This window comes from Calidris pugnax, unplaced genomic scaffold, assembly GCF_001431845.1.
Source record: "Calidris pugnax isolate Ruff unplaced genomic scaffold, ASM143184v1 scaffold19, whole genome shotgun sequence".
NCBI lineage: Eukaryota > Metazoa > Chordata > Aves > Charadriiformes > Scolopacidae > Calidris > Calidris pugnax.
Genome location: NW_015090775.1, coordinates 4,227,539 through 4,249,129, shown reverse-complemented (window position 1 = coordinate 4,249,129; position 21,591 = coordinate 4,227,539). Strand labels below are relative to the sequence as shown.

Here is a 21,591-nt window from a genome sequence, read left to right as displayed (position 1 = left end):
ACTTATATTTGAAACAAACTGAGAGGAGTAGGCTCGTATTTAAGTAGTGAAATTAGTTGTTCTTTTGCTCTTTTAACTACTGGGATCTCTGCTAAACCAGTATTTATTAATTTACATATTTTACTTTTTGAATCTGTGCATCTCAGTAATGTGGAGATCACTGGTTTGGGGCTGGTTTAAACACAGAGATATAAATTTCTTACTTTTGACTTCATTGCTTTTAGACAAACTTGCTAAGAATGAGGATAGGAAAAAATAGTTGACTCTTTTTTTTTTTCTAATTTAGAGTTAACTAAAAAATTCAGTTTTGCATTCTGGATTGGATTGAATACTTTGAATTTCAACAGTGGATGGCAATGGGCTGGAGGCAGCCCTTTCAGATATTTAAATTGGGCTCCAGGTAAGAACTGTATCTATTTGGTAATCTTTGAATGGATTCTGATAAAACACCAACTAATAAAAACTGCCCTAGCTACTTTTGTTTCATGAAAGCCCATGTTGATTTACAATAGCTGAAGATCTAGACCCTTATTTTTAGAAGTACACTTCCAAATTACAAAGTTCACGGTAGAGATCAGCTATAGCTCTTATTTTCTTATCTAAGATCTTGTTTATGAAAGCAGAGTGTCATTTGTAGTAATATAAATCACTATAGATCAGAGACCAGAATTTTTCCGTAACATGTTGTCCAAGAGTATAAAAGTAAATCAAAACTTTCAAAAGTAGTAAAATATTTAGAAAATAGTGGCACTATGTTGTCTGGAGAAATTCTAAGCATTGTGGAGAGGCTTACAGACCTCATAATTCCTCAACAGTGTATGAAAAATTGCACTGTGCAACCTCAAAGAAGGGAGACAGACGTGGATTTGGGGTGCTCCTCACATGTGGGGACTTCTTCTGTTTGCTTTTGTTCTTGTGGTCCCATGTTTAGTTTGTTCCACGAGTATTTCAAGTCATCTCCTGTTTTGGGAAAGTTGCAAGATGGAATAACTAAACTCTCATGTAAGTTTTAAGAAATTCCATCTGAGGCAATGTCTTTTTCTGCTTACAGAAGTTTTTAGACACTACAACAGAAAAGACAAGAGCTGTCTTAAAGGAAAGTAGAATTGTCAAATTCTTGAGACATACTGGAGGAATGATATAATTTAAAACTGAATATTTTTAAAGTTTGGAAGTTTTGGACAGAGGATAAAAGTCTAGCTTCGGCTGTTCTGTTTGGGAGCATCAGGATATCAGGAAAAGAACCAGAAACTTCCCAGTACTATCCTGACACAAAGTCAGTGGAGGGTCATTACTTCACTCTCAAAGCACAGACCGAAAGCAGCATCCCATAAAGTACCACAGCACTTCTCCCATGGGGGAAGGCTTCTTCATATTAAGTATTGAAGAAATCAGAACAAGTTAATATTTTTACTGATAATGTGATGTTTTTTGTTAGTTTTCTTATTTATTTTTGCTGTGATATTCCATTTTCTGTCTTACTCAAAGGAAGTCCTTTCCTACTCCCTGGGAAAATCTGTGGAGCGATGAATCCCAGAAAGAATGCTAAATGGGAAAACCAAGCATGTAACCAGAGACTCGGATACATTTGTAAAAAGAGAAAGCTCAGTTCAAATTCTGACATCATACCCAAAGGTAGGTTAGTAAAGTAAAAAGAAGGATTTTTCTTTGACTTCTAGAACGAGCAATCTGTCAAGATCTGCAAATGACAAAAGGTATGCAACATTATTTTTCAACCAAGATGTTAGAAACCTTTGAAAAACACAGCTATGCATGCACACACAGACTTTTAGGTATTGCCTTTGTCCTCCCTTTGTATATTAACCATTCATAGAAGAATACTATTACTTTCTTCCATCACTTTATCATTCATTCTTGCAAGACAGATAGAAGCTGCATTTTCATGGCAACCAGTGCCAGCAATCAGGTTTGCATAAATACAGTAGAAATTTTATGCTTCTCATCTGCTCCAAATGAGTAATTGCGGTTACTTTAATAATATTGCAAAAAATGCTCCTCTGATGACAACAGTACACAATGCATTGGCTTCATATGAGCAGAGCAGGAGGAGCAGCAGTATTCCCATAGGCTACATGTCATCCTTGGGCCACCTCGACCCACGGCTTCAACGACACACCATGGCTAGGAACATGCCACGTACAGGAGGAATCTGCTGGAGGCTGTCATCTGGGAATGTTAAAAAAGCTACTTTTAAAGGAGTAGTTAAATTAGAGAAAGTATAGGGATAATTTCAGAGAATCTTTATGCCAGCAGTAACCTTAAAAAGAAATGCAGGACTATTTTTAAAGCAAACTTGCAGTAAGCTTTTAAATATATTTAGGAATCTCAGTAATAAAAAAGCCACTGAATTAATACGAAAACTACCAGCTCTGCACTGATTTGCACTGTTTACTGACCTACAATGACCAAAGAATTACTTCATGGTTTTCATATCTGAAAAGTAGATGTATGTTTGCAACAAGACACAGAAGAGGAGGCAGAGCCTCATGTCAGCCCCCGCAGGCAGCACAGAAGACCAGGACACAGTCACCCAGCTGCTCTGGGGGCAAAGAGGGGAGAGGCTGTTGTCTGCTGTGGTCTCTCTTTCCTCCCTGAGCATTATTTCAAATTGCATCTCTGACACAATGTGGGCATTTTTCAATTATTCTCTGCTTAAGGAGACATCATTCTATTTGCATATTTAGCATACTGTGCCTTAACGATATTTGCTTTTCATTTGAATGTGTTTGCATTTCTAACTACAGCTTTACAGTCCCACTTTTGTAACGAGGGCTCAAGAGACCTTATCCTAGTGCTTTTTATTTTCCTCTTACAAAATTGCTCTGAAGAATTGTGCTTTAATTTTAGAGGAGTTGAGCCCTAGTAAGTGCACAGAGGGTTGGTGGCCATATGCAGGGCACTGCTACAGCATCCAACGAGAGCGCAAAATATGGAAAGATGCTCTGACGTGGTGTAAGAAGCAAGACGGGGATTTGGCCAGTGTCCACAACATTGCTGAACACAGCTTTCTGGTGTCACAGCTTGGTTACAGTGAGTATATGTGTAAACCTGCATTTTGTTTGCACCATCTCTAACATAAAAGCTGGGCTTCATATTAAATATTAATGTTTGGGTTTTTTTCTGAAATGTCACAAGCAGAAGGCCAAATCTAACTTGTGGTATTCTTTTATGTTGTTGCATAGCAGTATATTTATATTTATCAAGAAATAATCTACATTGTAAAACTGTATACAGCAGGAAAAGGAAAAAAATAGACATAAAGTTCTCTCAAAATCTCATCTTGGCACCTTTATTCTAGGTTTAATATCTTCAGAACTGAGCTCCAAACACCCTTGATGGGCCATTCCAAGCCCTCTAATGCTTCCCCATTGAGGACATGTATTGGCAGATGTCTTCATGGCTTGGGCTCAGTGTCATCTCCTGTCTCATCTTGGCACCTTTATTCTAGGTTTAATATCTTCAGAACTGAGCTCCAAACACCCTTGATGGGCCATTCCAAGCCCTCTAATGCTTCCCCATTGAGGACATGTATTGGCAGATGTCTTCATGGCTTGGGCTCAGTATCATCTCCTGACAGGTGGGACACTCACTGTCCTACCCTCCACGCGAGTGGTCATTTCGTTGTTCTGAATCACAGACACTCAGAAAATCGGTAACAATCTTCTGCTAGTCATAAAAAGCCATATGCTTATTAACTCAGTACTTCTGAATGGACTCTGAGGCATTTTCAGTACAGACCAAAGCACCTCTTACTGCAGATCTGAGAGAAAACCACCATTTTTTGTTAAAGCATGAAGACCACCTCTCATGTACCACATCCCAGCTTTATCAGTCCCTGTTTGTTCCGGGCGTCAAAACGTTCACTGTATTGCATAGCGGACTGGAAGCAAACAAATTTCTTTCCACTCTTCAGAGCCAACAGAAGAGCTATGGCTGGGTCTGAACGACCTGAAGACTCACTTCTATTTTGAGTGGAGTGATGGGACTCCTGTGACGTTCACCAGATGGAATCGCAACCACCCCACCTACACAAATGGTCTGGAGGACTGTGTTGTTATGAAGGGACAGGTATAACCATGCAGTCATTTTATAATAATGCAAACCAATAACTATGTCAGTCTAAAATCACTTGCCATTATATACGTATTCAGAAGGAATTTTCCACATTAACTTAGAATAGTTTTCCCCATAAATTTGGCATCAACCAGAAGAGATCTTGAGAGGACAGGAGAGATCAGAAATAGAGAGGCAGTGTTTTGTTAGTGCTACTTTTTGAAATTTCTTATCTGGTCAAAAGTCTGATCCAGAATTTTTCCATTAGATTCATTCTAATGCTGCAGCAATGAAAAAAGTTGTAGCTCTGGGACAGGAATGGGAATGAACTAGTAAATACATTGTGTGGTTATCATAGATGTTATTTCCATCACTCAGTTTCTGATCCAATAGACCATTACATCCCTCAATGTCACTTCATTGAGACATGGCATTGAGGCGTGGAGACACAGCACCAGGGCATGTCTTCAGCTGTGACATAAAAAACGTACATACACCTACCTGTCAAATACCTAAAATCCTACAGTTTTTCTGTCTGCTTGACTCACGCACTTTATTTTCTTGCAATACACAGTTGTTTGGGTTTTAGACACATTTACATGCATGTGCATGCACACACATACACACAAAAAGCGTCATGAATTGTAAATAAATTATTGAAGGAACTGCTACATCGTAGCACAATATTGATGTTTGCCAGTATTAAGCATCAATAGGATTGATCTTAAAATAAATTTTATGGGAAAAAAGTGCTCCTATTTAAATTTTATTTTTTACATAATTCCTTTTTTAAAAGAAATCAGTCATTTTCCTTGTCTCCTCCTTGATGGATAAAATAGATTTACTGCAACACACTCGGGTGTGTATTATTTCAGTTTCATTGCTCTTTTCCCCAGAAGTGTAGTGAAATTCTACTGCTCTAAGTGCAGACCCATTAGCCATAGGTGAGATGTAACTTCACTAAACCTCTCATGAATTACAGTTTTGATAGCAAGTAATACTGAGACTTCAAGATGTCATGTATTTCTTTTTTTCACCTCAAAACAGCATCAAACAGATCTTAAACCAATTCTGACACATGTGCATATTTTTTCTTAAAAAATAAATCTCCAGCAGTGATCCTATAGTGTTCCTAGGCAACATATTTCAGTGGGGCTTGTAGTGAAAAAAGAATAAAACACTAGGTTTCTTATGCTTATGAATGCCCTTTTTTTAAAACATTTGCTTCTTCTCCCTGCTGTTGTAGGATGGATACTGGGCAACTGATGTTTGTGACAAGCAACTTGGTTACATCTGTAAAAAGAAGCCTTCATCACAATCCTCTGAAAAAGAGACAGTTGAGGACCCAGGCTGCCAGAAAGTAAATTCTCTCTCATAAATTAATTATGTTGGGAAAAAAGAACAGGAATTAATTACTGGCTCTTGCTTCTTTTAGAGCTTTTCTGTTTGTATCTACTAGAAAATCTTCTCTTGAAGAAACCTAATCTTTTCCTACTAACATTTTACTAATATATGTGCATTTTTCATTTTTCTCTGAAATACTCAAGAAAGTCAATTCATTCAGATCTACACGAATACTGCCTTTCCCTGCTTTTCCAGATGAGCCAGCCTGTGAAAAAATTTAATGTATTTTTTAAATCATAATTTCACCACTATTCTCTGTTTTTGTTAAGACAAAACCTAAGATCTTAATGATGTCATCCTTTAATAAAAAGGCCTTCTGTAGGAGCAAACAGCAGCAAAAGCTTTTGCTTATTAGCAGATTGGCCCAGTCTCATCTTGTTTTTAAGCTTAGTTGCAATAAATATAACATCAAATATTTATACACAAAAGAGCAGAGCTAATTTATATATTAAGTTCTTTTTCAATTTCACATAAAGAACCTTATGTTTCTCACAGGGCTGGAAAAGATATGGTTTGCACTGTTATTTGGTGGGCTCCACGCTTCTGACATTCTCAGAAGCAAATAAGACTTGTGAACAGAGCAAAGCTTATCTAGCTACAGTCGAAAGCAGGTAGGAAAATATCTTTTTTTTTATACTCCATAATCTATGCTTCTGATGGAGAAATTTGCAAAAATTGTCCATTCTTTGAACTCTTCAAAGTGTTTTATCAGCGCTTTTCAAAAATTGTGTATTAGTAAGTCAAATAAAATTATCCATGCAGGAAAAAAAAAAGACTCAATGTTTTAGGGCATTCTATGTAATCTATTAAAACAGTTTTCAAATTTGGGTAAGTTTTCTCTTACCTTTCAATTCCTAATTAAAGCAGCTTTTGTGTTATTGTTGGGTTCTCTTCTGTTGGAAAGTAGTTGCTACAATTTTCATCTACTGACTGATGTGTGTTACCTTATTATGATAGGAAAGCCTTAACAAAAAATATTTTCCTGAACTACCTTCTAAGACAAATTCTGAACACAGGTAAGAAATCTTCCCCAGGGCATGTCCCACCACAGCCAGAATGTACCATCTCCACCCTACCCCAACCTCAGTCAGACTTTGCAGGCTTCATGGCCTATGAGGAACATGACTGCCTTCAGACGGGGTGGATAGCAAAGCTAAAGTTTGGTCCTGACTTGGTGGCTGTTTGAGGCACCTCAAAGATTTGGAAAGACAAGGAAAATAGTAGAATGCAACTAGAAACCAAAGTGAGAAGTGAATTGTAACATTTCACAGAACTGGGTGGAAAAAAGACGCCTTCAGCTGAAAAGAGAAAGTTGTCCTTCACCAAATTCTTTTGACCACACTTAAGACCTTGCTCAGGTTCTGCCTGAACTTCACTGAGGAGCTATTGCTGTGGGGTCATGCTGGCATGACAGTGATACCTCTATTTGTACCACTTAGATTAATATTGCAAGGTAATAGGTTGTGAATGAATGCTGTTTTCTACTTCAGAAATGAGCAAGCCTTTCTGATTAGTCTGACGGGGCTGAGATCTGACAAATACTTCTGGATAGGTCTCTCCAACACAGAAGAACGAGAGAGTTTCAGGTGGACCAGTGGTGAAACTCCTCTCTTCACACACTGGAACACAGCAATGCCAGGTAAGCTCTGCACGGGCTCAACCCTTGTGATCAGAGTGCAGCTGAAATCCCTGCAGGTTCCTGCTCTCCATCTCCTGGTGTTAGAAACTACAGCAGGCACTTTCCTTCGTGCTTGTAGCTGTAGGTGGCCAACACCATCAGACCTTGTGTTTGGCACTAGTGTAACAAACACAGTCACAGCTGAATGTCAGGTGTTGCATAAGTCAATCTCATGGGAAGTTGTACAGAAACAGATTTTTTATGGGCTAGGCTGAAGGGAATACCATGCAGGAGTTAACAAGGTCTATTGTCTTCAGTTTTCAACTTTTTAACACCAGTTAACAACACCTCGTCAGACTGAGAAAAATTATGGACCAAATTTTTTGACTCACAACATACATATGTAAGAAATGAGCAACCAATGTCCAGCTGTTTCACATTTCAACAAAACAGATCAGGAGCTACACATTACCTTTGGTCCTGACACACATTACCTAGTTGTGCCTTAAAACAAATTTATGTAAGAAATGAGCAACCAATGTCCAGCTGTTTCACATTTCAACAAAACAGATCAGGAGCTACACATAACCTTCACACACATTACCTAATTGTGCCTTAAAACAAATTATTTGCATTTGGTATCAGCCTTCTTGAAAATGAATTATCTGGATATTGAGAACCGCAAAGTAGCTGTCAGACCATCCGCTACATATGTAAAAAAATAAAGTGTGATTTGCCCTGTGATTTCTCTGGGATGGCAAAATAAGGGGAAATGGTTAGCGACCTGCTACACCACTTAGACACACACAGGTCTATGGGACTGGTATGACGTTCAACAAGGCCAAGTGCCAGGTGCCCCATGCACACGTTCAACAAGGCCAAGTGCCAGGTCCCCCATGCACCATTACAGGCTTTGGCAAGTGTGGCTGGAAAGCTGCCTGGTGGAAAAGAACCAGGGGGTGTTAGTCAACAGCCAGCTGAATGTGAGCCAGCAGGTTGCCCAGGTGGCCAAGAAGGCCAAGAGCATCCTGGCATGTATCAGAAATAGTGTGGCCAGCAGGACTAGGGAAGGGATTGTCCCAATGGACTAAGCCCTGGTGAGGCCTCACCTCAAATCCTGTGTTCAGTTTTGGGCCTCTCACTACAAGACATTGAGGTGCTGCACTGGGTCCAGAGAAGGGCAACGAAACTGATGAAGGGTCTAGAGCACAAGTCTTATGAGGAGAGGCTGAGGGAGCGGGGGATGTTCATTCTAGAGAAGAGGAGGCTGAGGGGAGACCGTATCACCCTCTGTAACTACCTGGAAGGAGAGTGATAGGACAAGAGGAAATGGCATCAAGTTGTGCCAGGGGAGGTTTAGACGGGATATTAGGAAAAATTTCTGCACTGAAAGGGCTATCAAGCATTGAAACAGGCTGCAAAGGGAAGTGTTGAGTCCCCATTCCTGGAGGTACTTAAGGATGTGTAGATGTGGCACTTCGGGACATGATTTAGTGGTGGACTCAGCATTGTCGATATTAGGAAAAATTTCTGCACTGAAAGGGCTATCAAGCATTGAAACAGGCTGCAAAGGGAAGTGTTGAGTCCCCATTCCTGGAGGTACTTAAGGATGTGTAGATGTGGCACTTCGGGACATGATTTAGTGGTGGACTCAGCATTGTCAGGTTAACAGTTGTACTTGATGATCTTAAAGGTGCTTTCCAACTTAAATGATTCTATGTTTCCATGATAAGGAAGTTTTATATTCTAAAGCTGCAGACCTCCAATTTTGGCGAAGGGGTGTTTGTAAGACTCATTGGCCCATATGTAGGCTATGGCAGGAGATATTAAAAATAATTTTACATCCAGGATTTTTTTAATCCGCACAATCTGTATCTTCCTTTTCATAATTTTCTATGAACACAAGCAAAGGTCTCACTTCTTAGAGAGTAATTAAGTCTTTGGTTTTATTGATTTATTTCCCATATCACAAAGGAAAAGAGCAAGGCTGTGTTGCCATGGCAACTGGAATTGCAGCTGGATTATGGGATGTTGTTGGCTGTGAAAAGACAGCAAATTTCCTCTGCAAACAGCGGGCAGTGGGAGTGTCACCTTCTGCTCCTCCAGTACAGGTCCCTGCAGCCGCCTGTGCTGAAGGATGGGATGAAGCCTCCTGGGCAGACTCGTGCTTCAAAGTAAGTATGTGTCTATGTTCCCTGCAAGCCTGAGCATGGAGTAGTTGGTGCCCAGGTCACCATAGTACCCAAGGATCCAAGTGCTGATCCTTTTTTGGGTCTTCTCCAGGGTATTTGAGTGCAAAAATCCATGAGACAAATCCATCAAATGTCATGAAAGTAAACAATGAAAAACTTGAAAAAATAGTGTGCTAGAAATATGCTTTCTTTTACTTAAATGCCAGGTAAGAATCTCACCTAATTTATTTACTTCCAGGAATTTGGGACTTCAGGAAATCATAGTATTGCATCTCAAGAGCTCAGTGTCACTTGCATAAAAGAATGTTTCTAAGAGAAAAGTTAGGGAAACCTGGCCCTCTACTAACCTTTTCTCACACAGCATGTGATACTTTTAGATCCAAGTTCAGTTTAATACTGGTGTCATTTCAGCAAGTAAAGGTTTTTTGCATTCTCTTCATTTAGCTAAAAATGCCTTTAAAAGTCTCCATTCTGAAAAGAAAGAAAAAACACAAAGAACATTGCTCTTCCAGGTCTTTATTTAAGTATCTACTCACTGTCTCTATTGAGACTTTCTGCCTGTTGGGAGGTCAGAGAAGATTTTAGCCCTGTATTTAAAAGGGTCTCAATTTCTATGTCACACTCAATTATTGTTAATAACATTATTGGTTACCAAATTGTCAATTACTCTTTCCCCAAAATATAAAGTATCTAGTTGCTTACTTTAAGCATGTGTGTACTTCATAGTGCACTACTTGTATGCCTGCACCACCATACAAAAATCCCTTGCTTGGCTAGCAAGGAAGGTCAACACCTTGCAAAACCTTTCTCCATCCATACTATCTTTTCTATTCCAACCCATTGATTTTCCCTCCACCTTCCATTTCTCAAAAACCTCCTCCTTTCTACTGCAAAATACTACAACTGAGCTATTCCATCTTTCTTTGAGCCTTTCAGTGGTCAAAGTTCCAATTAAGTTAGAAATTATTTATTTCTTCTCTGTACTTTTTGTTCTCCTCAGAGTTTCGTGCTACTCTTGCCTTACTTTAAAATAGAGGAAGCTAAGAAAAAAACCAAACTTACACTTTACATTACTAGTGTTTAATATAATAGATCTTGACAGATGTTATGTTGTCTCACTGAAGAGGAAAGGTGTGCTAAAGTGATGCTGATTTTAGTTACTTAGGTAATTATATATTCTTATACGTCAAACTTTGCACATTTATCAATTTATTTTTGCCTTTTTTTCCAATAGTTTTTTGTGAGAGAGGGAAACCAAAAGAAGTCTTGGTTTGAGGCTGAAGAATTCTGTAGAGAAATAGGAGGAAATCTCGTCACAATCAATACAAGAAAGGATCAAATTTTAATTTGGCAATCAGCATCGTGAGTACTTGCACAATGATTCTTTTTCATGTTCATGCCATGTTAAATCAGAATTACTTCAAAATGTATCTGGAGCTGGGCAACTGAGTGAATAAAACCAATAGAATTTTAAATTAAAATTTTCATTTGGAAATAGCATCCTGAAACATTGCTTTAAAAAAAAAATATCTTTAATATTTCAAAGTTGGTTTGATATTTTTGAAATTTTCATCACAGATTATCAAGGCTGTTTTCAGATCTGATCAACTTTGTACATATTAGACCCTCTCCCAAAAGGGAGACAATAAGATGTTCAGCTCTAGCTGTCTTTTTTTTAACTAGCTGCAATTCATTAATCAACATATAAAAAAAAACCCAACCCTTTGAGTTAATGTGTAATGTAAACCAAAATGCAATGACTTAATGTGGAATTTTTTCTGACTATAAACTGAAGACTCCTGAAATCAAACCAAAATCCATTTTAATTAATTTTTGCTAGCACTGTAGGTGTTGTGTCTTGCCTGCAATGTAGAAATTGTTATTTTCCACAACATTTAGAACACTACATTCTGATTGTATTCCGTAATGTCAATTGTACATAATATATATTTAACAAAACCTGTTTCTCATAGTGGTGAATGTAGATTTATTTTCTCAAATAGATTTAAAACTGTCATATACACAAGTCTTGTGAGACTGAACATTTTCCTACCTCTTCGTTAAGTCCCTTTGCTTTAGACTATGAAATTTTTGCAGAGGGAAATCTTTGATTTATGTAGTGAATGAAACAGGACTCTGTTTTATCTGATCCATAGGTATGAGAAGATAAATAGCCTGAACTATGAAATAAACTACATCGGAAGTGCCAAGAAGCAAATCAAGGCAGCTGAAAAAAAAAAAAATTCATTTATTTTCATGAGTTAAATTGTATTCTAGCTCTCAACTTATGGCTTAATCTTGCTAAAACTTCTCTCCATGAATTCCTGCTACAGCCGAGAGCTGTATGGCAGCCACAAGGATGGGAGCCTGAGCTAGCTCTGTGCCACAGCCCTGGGCTTTTCACTGACATTCGAATGTGAGGAGTCTTGTCCCAACCCAGAGCACGATCAAACCCCTTGACAAAGAGTGCAGGTAGAGAGCATGGCCGTGGGCCAACAGTGAAGGAGTAGCTTCCAATTCACACGTGATGGAAAGCAGCATGTTTCCGTGCTTTCCAGCATTTATATCATGGCCCCTTTTTCTACTCTCATGTGTCTATATTGTATGATTTATTTTAGGGATAAAGGACTGCACAATCAGGCTTTCTGGATCGGCTTGTTTCTCTTAAATCCTGAAGAAGGATTTGCCTGGATTGATGGTTCCCCTGTGAGTACTTATTTGCTGGATATCAATCTACTTTCTGCCCTTTGAAATATATACATGTTCATCTTTTTATGCTTTTTTTCCGATCTCTTTAAACCTTCAGCAGGTGCACGGCAGCCCATCAGCTGAGGGGCTGCAGTGCTCAGTGGTGGCTCTGTCTTAACACACTAATGGAAGTACAAAATTGCCTCTGTTTCACCCCCAGTACCGTGTTATATCCCATCTTCCACAGCCTGTGCTCTTAGATCTTCACAGCATCCCAGACTGGCCACTTTCTGCATATGACTACAGAGGAGCCAAGTGGCCACCTTTCACAAAGTGAGATGAACACGTTTCTCTCTGCCCATCAGCTTTTCCTCCACCAGGCACATTCTCTTCTATGCCATGTAATCTTTACACCTTCTCCAGGGAGCCATGGGGAAAATGAGCTGATCAGCATGACTTTCACTGCCCCCCTCAGACCTATATGAACTATTGATCCCATAAACAAGGCACTTGAGATAATGAGACTCTGAAATTGTGCTACGATGGCAATCATCTCAATTACTTCCACTCTGCTCGAATCACATAGTAATTCAGATGTACTTCCAACACAGGTAATTTATGAGCACTGGGCTGAAGATGAACCCAACAACAGTGGAGAACTCGAACATTGCGTTATGTTTAATGGATCACCCCAAATGCTCTGGAACGACTTGCGCTGTGAACATTTACTTAATTGGATTTGTGAAACAAAAAAAGGTAAGATTGCTTCCCCCTTTAATTGGAGCAATAAAACCAAGTTCAAATGCAAATTGTGTGAATTTTAAACAAATTAAGAAGAAGAAAGATACCGGGAACTGTTCATTTTAAAATCACTTGCAGCGAAGGCAACACATAAAGCAAGAGGAATGAATCAAGACATTTCAATTGTACTCAGATGCAGGAAGTTAAAGATGTCCCTATTACTTTATCTCTGCCTTTATCTCTTTCTGCCATGGTCTGAATAAATTTGCAAGGCAAAGGTACTTATCCCCTCTCCTTTTATTTCCTCCTTGTATTTCTGTCTGCTTCAGGCTTACCCAGGAGATACAGGACATGAGAGTTCCCTGTACAAAAGAGAAAAAAGCTTCCCACTGTGAAACGAATAATGGGAACCAGAGGGATCAGTTGCCATAGAAACTAGCAACTCTGAAAAAGAGATCAAGAGTCTGGTGTAGCCTTGAAGGACTCCTGCATCCACCAGCTTTGCGTGGGATGCAGGGCCCTAATGCCAGAACTCCTGTACCTGGTGCCAGGCCATGACATGGACCTGGATGTGCGTTGGGGTGCCTGCCAGTGGGAAACTGGGGCTTCATGTGCTGAGGACCCCAAGTGTCAACAGATAATGAAAGAACTTGCTTTCTTGGTCATATTTTTACATCCCTACTTCTGGTTGTAAACTGAGTATTTGTGTGCATCTCCATGGAGCAGGAGCTTCTTAGAAGCTTCTTGAAATGAAAAGAAATAGGATGCATACAGGGAACTAGTTGGAGGCACACCAGGAAGGGGAAGGGAGAAGCTGTTATATAAAAAGCACTGAGTATATCTAATATTTGATGACTCTGCCAATGAACTGTTATCCTTAAACAGTGAGTAAGACACCATGCTACAATTGAAATATTGCTTAACCAAAAAGCAAGAACCACTGTTCCCTTGTGGGTAGATTAGTCATACAAATGCACCATCAAAACACTGACTTCTGTATACCAGCTCAAAGCAGCACATCCTGTGCAGCCCTTTCTGGTGCACTGTTAATTCCCTCATATTCATTTAAGACATATATTTATGTAAGACATACCATAGTTATGTGGGGATTAAAAAATAAAATCAAAATGAGGTGAAGTATGCAAATTCATCATGAAGATATTAGAATAGTTTTAGTTCTATTCTGCACTAACTGCTTAAGAAGAAAACATTTAAAAGCTCCCAACAGAAAAATTTAAATTGCTTTTTCATTTGTTTGCTTATCTCTCATCTAAACTGTTCCTGTAATTTCTTTAATAACATGTTTGTCTCCAGCAAACCATAGAAGAAAGGGAGAAATCTAATAGCAGAGTTAGTGGTCCTTGTGAAGAACAAAATAACAGGCATCCAAGAGAAAGCAGAGCTACTTTTGAGGGGCATTAGCTGGCTCTGGGAGTAGCAATAGGTTAATTGCTTCCTCCTGTTCCATCCTCTAAGAAACTGGGGTTTGGTATTTACTGGCTCTCCAAATACTTCCTGGCTCTCCACAGGATTCTCTTAAAAAGAGACTTTCCTAGCGAAAGCCAAGACATTGGGATAGGAGGAATGTATCTAGACACCAGAAATGATGTGTAGTATTAAGGAAATGCCAGCATTAACCTTTCAGTACTTGTGAATAGTTTGCTATTATGCAGGTGAGGTTGAGAACTGGATATATTGACTGGATTATATTGTTTGGCTCTAGTCCCATGAATGTCATAAAAAGTAATAATAGCATACTAAGTAAAAACACTAAATAAATTTTCAAGCTGATTTAAGTTTCATCTACAAAGTGTTTACTGCACATCCTGTATTGTTTAATACAGTGTTTTTGGAGATATGTAGCTATGCTTTAAAGATATATATTTTTCCCTAGATAAATGTTTCCACATTATACATATTTTTTAATTTAATCCAGTGGTATGTGCTCTAAAATCTTGAAAATTGATTAGATAATTCATAGTTGCATTTCTTTTTCCCTCTCTTATACAAAGTATTTGCAACTACAGAAAGCAAATCTCTCTGGAATTTTTTTTTTTATTATTTGGGATGTTGCTCATGATCATCTTTTTTTTTTACAGGTACTCTGCTAAAACCTGAACCACAGTACAAACTAGGTAGGATCTTTTTCTTCTTTCGAGGAAAAAAACATTCACTGTATAGTTTTCAGACTTCGTACAGACAAGATATGAATGTAATATATATGGTTCTTTATCTTTCAGAATACCAAGCCACTGATGATGGATGGATTATATATGAAGATAAGCAGTACTATTTCAGCAATGAACGTGTCCATATGGAACAAGCACGGAGAATTTGTCAGAAGAACTTCGCAGATCTTGTTGTCATTGAGAATGAAAGCAAAAGACATTTTCTATGGAAATATGTAAGCACAGAGTGTATCAATTACAATTGAATTCTGAAGCAGAACAGCTGACAAAATGAAGAGAACAGTCTAGCTATTTAGTTAGGCTAGAGTCCTGAGCTGTTGTCCTACATTACTTTGATTATATAAAACAGTATATTTGTTTAGGACCTGTAAAGAAATTACTATTGCTTTTAGTAGGTAGAGGGAATAGACATGCAAGTATTAAAGGTTCAGGTTCAGGTTGCTTATCTCTTTGAAGATACGTAGTGTTCAGCACAGTGATTATTGCTTTTCTGTTCAGTGTTTTCCTCACTCCAGGATATTCCCCATGTTCCCCATATCCCTTTCTGTTCAGTGTTTTCCTCACTCCAGGATGTTCCCCATGTTCCCCATGTTGCCTGCTCAAAACCCGGGTCTGAACTTACAATGTTCTCGCTGAGGTCCAAAGCCTGAAAAAATGAAAACGATATAGGAAAAAAAAAAAATCACAGGCCTGGTTAATGGGCTTCCAGATTTTTGCTTGATGTTGAGGAACTTTTCAGGGCTTAATGGTTAATCACTTTTGTTTTAGGCTTACACAAAATTCAGAAGAGAATCATATTTAATTGGACTAGTTAGCAGCTTTGATCAAAAATTCAGGTGAGTAAAGGAAAACTGGTAATGGGCAATAAATGATGGTAATTTCATCTCGCTCTATGGGAGCATTTATCTGTGCTTTCATTTTACAAGTTAATTGTTGTGCAACACACCTCTGGATAGTTTTCAGGTGAAGTTTCAGATCTGAAGTGTTAAGTTCTTCTATATTTAAGCAGAGCAAGGTGTTTTCTTTCCAAATCTGGGAGAGTAAAACCAATAGAGAAGTTCATGGCTAAGATTAATTTCACTTGGAAGTCTTGCCCTGAGAGAATTGAGTTAAACACCCGAGAAACCTTTCATAGGGAGTGAGGAGAAGCAACTAATTTAGGATGTTAGTCACCTGATTCACTTTAGACATCAACCTTAGGATGAAATTAACTCTGACCAGATCTCAAATGGCTACAGAGAAAGCCCAAGAGGTTTTGATAAAATGTGGATGTAAGGGTTTAATCAGACTAATCCCAGTGGTTCAAGTTCTGTGAGCTGGAAGCAAGTGGTGTGAGCACTTTTTACCCAATAGCTTTCTGAAATCGTTTGTAGGGAAGCTATTTTAGAAATCTGTTTGTAGAAGGCTTCCAGGAGGACACCTTTCTCAGATGAAAGGCAAGTCCGTGCATGGGTGAAATCTTGGGGTTTCAGTCTCTTCCAGACCATAAGAGCCTTCCCTTCAAGTAGGACACGGTTTATCCAACCTCTGGCAAAATGGGACACTGATGAGCCTTGAATGTCGTAGTACTAAACAGATGTGAAGCAGCAGTAGTGCTGTGGATAAGTCCTCTGCAGTATTTGTACAGCCTTTGCCCTCTGGTTACTGTTGATACTTCGCTTGGCCCTCTAGCTGAACAGACCTTTTCACTAAATGACTACTGGAGATGCCACTGTCCCCTTGTTTCTTTCAGCTGGCTGGACAAGACCCCAGTGAACTATGTTGCCTGGGCTCCAAATGAACCCAACTTTGCAAATAATGACGAAAACTGTGTGATAATGTCTGAAGATTTTGGTGAGTAAAACAGCAACAAGAAATATTTGGTTGAAAATTTAGCATCAAAAGCCAAAACGGCTGCTACGTATTTAAGTTTGAGGCTACCCCATAAATAGGCAGTTGAACAATACTGATAGTTTCTCATAGCAAGTATGCTGAGGTTTAAAACCACACCATTACTATTAGGAGACACATGTACCCCAGAGGAAGGAGGAGTGTATTAGGGAAATAGTGTACATGGCAACTGTTTCACCTTACCTCCAGAAGGTTTAATTTCTGCTTTATGAATGCCCTCTGGGGCTGACTGCTGCAATGGTGGTATGTGAGTTTCAGACGGTGACTCTCTGCATTTCATTTATTTACAGGCCTTTGGAAAGATGTCAGCTGTGCTGTGAAAAACAGGTTCATCTGTGAAAGGCGCAATTCAAATTACTCAGGATTTGCTCCTACTGTACTTCCACCTCTGGGAGGATGTCCTGAAACTTGGCTTTTGTTTAAAAATAAGGTGCAGTAACACATCTCAGCCATATTTAGCAGATGTACTATAGGTAGAGAAACAACTATCTATTTCGTCTCACTATATAAATTCTCTCACTTTATACACTAGAACACCACTAGGCTGGTATTCTAATTAGCAGTGCAGTCAATTAGTCAAAAATTATGTCAAGTCCATATCTAAAACTCAAAAAAGGTGACTTTGCACGTTTTAGCATATAATTTCTGTAAACGCTCATGTGCGTTTACAGAATCACAGAATGCTATGGGGTTTGAAGGGACCTCTGGAGATCATCCACTCCAACCCCCTGCCAGAGCAGGTCCACCCAGAGCAAGTCCCACAGGGAGGTATCCAGGTGGGTTTGAATGTCTCCAGAGAAGGAGACTCCACCACCTCCCTGGGCAGCCTCTGCCAGGGCTCTGCCACCCTCACAGCAAAGAAGTTCCTCCTCATGTTTAGGTGGAATTTCTTACATTCAAGTTTGTGCCCATTTCCTCTTGTCCTGTCCCTGGGCACCACTGAAAAAAGACCGGCCCCATCCTCCTGACACCCTCCCTTGAAGTATTTATAGGCATTGATCAGATCCCCCCTCAGTTGAGCCATAGTTAGTCATAGTTACTTTTCCAGTTTCTAGAAATTTTGGTCTATTTTAGACATACTTACTACACAGATATACTGTTCCATTATCCTTATCTGTAAGAGTAACACCTTTTTTCTGAGTAACACTGGGATGAAAAAATGAAAGATCCCACTTTTTGTATGTAATCGCCTATCACAACAACTCGTCTTGAGAACACAAACAGCAACGAATGTCAAATCAAAAGTAGAAAACAAGCAAGCGTTGTTTTTTGCTAAGTTAAGCAAAAGTACACCTGTCCATATGAACTTTAAAAAAACCCAGAAAATGAAAGCCACAAATCAATCCCACAGTGCAAAAAATAGGAGAAGTTTTTATGCATTCAAAGGGCATAAAAAGAGAGAAGCAGCGTATGGCAGTTAAAAAGCATGTTTTCTGTCCCTTGGAACATACACAACCACAAAAAAAGTTTTTTACACTGGTATTCAGGAAAAACCCTCATGGGATACTAATACATGGGTACAAAAGAGCACTTCCTGATGCCATTCTGCTCATGCTGAGTGCTCACACAAGCTTTAACACCAAGTCCATGGTATATAGTTGAAAGAACTTGGTCTGAGACCTGCCTGCTCCAAATTATGTTCCCAGGCAGGAAATAGTTTCAGTCCCTTAAAAAGTCTGCTTTTCAGTAACACAGTCTAAAATCTCTACCCGTGAACCTTGGATTAATTCCTGAAAAGGAACTGATATTCCTCAAAATAATTTCTCGAAAGCTTTTGAAGGTTGCCTGCCCTTGCCCAGCACTAACCTTGGACAGCCCACAGGTTTGTGAGTGCTGAGGATGCATCGCTGTGATCAGCTGGGTCTCCTTCTTGCTGGCTGAAAATATCTGCATTTCAGCAGACCCCCCATCTGCTGCTCGTTACATGCAGGGAACAGAACTGAATCAATCACAACCAATGGTTTTAATACCTTGATAACAGAAATTTTGTCTAATTCTTTACTCTCCCTGCAGTGTTATAAAATATTTGGATCCAAAGAAGAAGAGAGACGGTCTTGGCACTCTGCAAGAAGTGCTTGTATAGAATTAGGGGGAAATTTGGCCTCTATACACGATGAGCAAGTGCAAGGTATGACATCTGAACCTGTTGGTGCTAAGTATGAAGCCAGGACGTTTCACCATCTAATGGCAAGGCCAAACCAGCCTCCGAATGTAAATAGTCTAACCTATGAAGGAAGACCTGGAGCTTCTTGACCCAGAGAGAAGACTGAAATGAGATATTATGACACTTCCCATCTCTTGGCAAAAGCATCATGTGGAGGGAATGGAATAATCTGTTCCTCGTGACCTTGGAAGATGAGATAGTTACAGTTCGTAGTAATGAAATCTCTGCAGATATTCAAGTCAGAAATTGAACAAGCATCCATCAGAAATGATATATATGTAGTTGATGCTACCTTGGGGAGGACTGATTAATCTTATGAAGTCTCTTCTAGACCTAAATTCTGTATTTCCAAGAAATCCCTATCATTGCTATCTAAAAAACTTTTCCTTTTTTTTTTTTTAATTATTTATATAAAATCAAACTGCTTCAGCTAAATTACCCATTTTAATTTCTCTCTCACACCATTAACTAATAGAGTAACAATACTGAACCTGATATATGCAATATTTTTAAAAGTTGTTGGTTGTTTTATTTGGAATTTGCTTTATACTGAATTTGAAGCAAGGCAAACTCACCTACTCTCTTTCTCTGATCTTTCTCTTTTTCAATAGCCTTTTTCACCTTCTACCTAAAGGATGTTGCCAATGAAACGTGGATTGGACTGAATGATATTAACAATGAACAGTCATATATTTGGACAGATGGAAGCATTTTTGACTACTCAAACTGGGCAAGACATTTCCCATTTGGCGATAAATACATAGTAGTTGACCGCAAGTATATTACAATAGAGGTAAACAGAAAAAAAAATCAGAAAATGCATAACTTAGATAACAGTCAAGGATAATCAGCCTGACTTGTCTCTCAGCTAGACTCCTATATTTCAATGCCTTTAAGCAGAAGGCAACTGAATGATATGTTGGAGATCAAGTTTTTAAAGCTTTACATAGATATTAATAGATATTAATAGACTTATTGTCATTTCTTTGCAGAAATCTAGAACTGCAGAAAAAGGGATGATGTATTATAATTACTATTAGAATTATTAGGTTTTTCTGAAAACATTCATTATTACTAGCTGGGATTTTTACTTTGTTTTATTGTTTGTCCTTGCACAGCATGAATCCAAATGGAAGTTAAACAAGTTCAGTATAGGTTACCATAAAATATACAGCAAAAATAGCCTTGGGGTAGTCCAAGGAATTTTAATAAACTGACAAAAGCTCTTGCAATAATATGCCAAGGTTAGTGCATTTGCTTAAGATATATAATACTAAGATATATAATACTAAGATAGGTAACAATAAGTTTATTTTCCAAGAGGTAATAAATGAAAATAAGAACCAGAAAATTAGAAAACTATTAACTTTGTCTCCTCAAACCTATTTTCATTATTTTGCCAGACGTTTTGCACTTCACCAGCTATAATTTTCTTCTTTAATTTTGCCCTAGACTGACTGTATTGCAATGATGAAAAGATCTGCAGATGAAGCAGCGTACTGGGAAAACACTGACTGCCAGCATAACAAAAGCTATATTTGCCAGATGGACAGCAGTAAGTCTTACTTTTCACATTCTTTGTTGGAAGACATTTACTGAACAATCCAACCGTATGAATCACCAGCTGTAACTGCCTCGATGTGCCGGCAGCAGCTGGGCTGAGGGAAGAAGCAGGGCTACTTTTCCAGCTCGGGAATTCCAGACACAAAGCCCGCTCTGGGATAAGGATTATAAAATAGTTTTGACTTTACAGCCTACCAGCATACCCACCACGGATTATAAAATAGTTTTGACTTTACAGCCTCTCTCCTACCAGCATACCCACCACCCCCTCCGAGGGACTTGACCTACCCTGCAGACATCTACACTTAAATCAGTTGCCTGAATATGGCAAATAGACACTTTGAAGGCAGGATTCACCCGCCTCATCCCAAGGCAAATGCCCAAAACAGGTTAGAAGAGTTACGCCTTCAAAATGTCTTTTTTTTTTCTCTATTGACAGAAAAGTTTAGCCATCTGTGCTTCATAGAATCATATGGGGTTGGAAGGGACCTCTGGAGATCATCTAGTCCAACCCCCTGCCAGAGCAGGTCCACCCAGAGCAGGTTGCACAGGATCTTGTCCAGGCAGTTTTTAAATGTCTCCAGAGAAGGAGACTCCACCACCTCCCTGGGCAGCCTCTGCCAGGGCTCTACCACTCTCACAGGGAAGAAGTTCCTCCTCATGTTTAGGTGGAACTTCTTATACTCAAGTTTGTGCCCATTTCTTCTTGTCCTGTCCCTGGGCACCACTGAGAAAAGACCAGCCCCATCCTCCTGACTCCCTCCCTTGAAGTATTTATAGGCATTGATCAGATCCCCCCTCAGTCTTCTCTTCTCCAGACTAAAAAGGCCCAAGTTCCTCAGCCTCTCTTCATAAGAGAGATGCTCCAGGCCCTTAATCATCTTCATGGCCCTTTGCTGTACCCTTTCCAGCAGTTAACTCTTCAGCCAACTAGCACAGACATAGGCAGCCAAATCAGGTTATTTTGCAAATGCAAATACAAAGCATAAAGACAAATCCATCAGTGACCTCCACCATAGGTATCTTCACCAGCTAAACAACTGCACCAAAAGCAGCTTTCCCAACCCC

At 39.1% G+C, this 21,591-nt stretch overlaps 1 protein-coding gene across 1 annotated transcript in view; it reads left to right on the top strand.

Moving 5' to 3' along the window:
• LOC106890326 (macrophage mannose receptor 1-like) overlaps positions 1-21,591 on the top strand; it is a 38,065-nt gene that overhangs the window by 4,211 nt on the left and 12,263 nt on the right. The window contains exons 4-22 of the mRNA XM_014946082.1: positions 287-400; positions 1,489-1,635; positions 2,869-3,051; positions 3,935-4,089; positions 5,321-5,434; positions 5,974-6,089; positions 6,969-7,117; positions 9,071-9,270; positions 10,523-10,650; positions 11,907-11,994; positions 12,588-12,732; positions 14,817-14,852; positions 14,958-15,121; positions 15,675-15,742; positions 16,639-16,739; positions 17,087-17,226; positions 18,810-18,924; positions 19,572-19,753; positions 20,413-20,515. Of these exons, the coding sequence (XP_014801568.1) occupies positions 287-400; positions 1,489-1,635; positions 2,869-3,051; positions 3,935-4,089; positions 5,321-5,434; positions 5,974-6,089; positions 6,969-7,117; positions 9,071-9,270; positions 10,523-10,650; positions 11,907-11,994; positions 12,588-12,732; positions 14,817-14,852; positions 14,958-15,121; positions 15,675-15,742; positions 16,639-16,739; positions 17,087-17,226; positions 18,810-18,924; positions 19,572-19,753; positions 20,413-20,515 (2,448 nt within the window). The remainder of the gene's footprint in view (positions 1-286; positions 401-1,488; positions 1,636-2,868; positions 3,052-3,934; positions 4,090-5,320; positions 5,435-5,973; positions 6,090-6,968; positions 7,118-9,070; positions 9,271-10,522; positions 10,651-11,906; positions 11,995-12,587; positions 12,733-14,816; positions 14,853-14,957; positions 15,122-15,674; positions 15,743-16,638; positions 16,740-17,086; positions 17,227-18,809; positions 18,925-19,571; positions 19,754-20,412; positions 20,516-21,591) is intronic.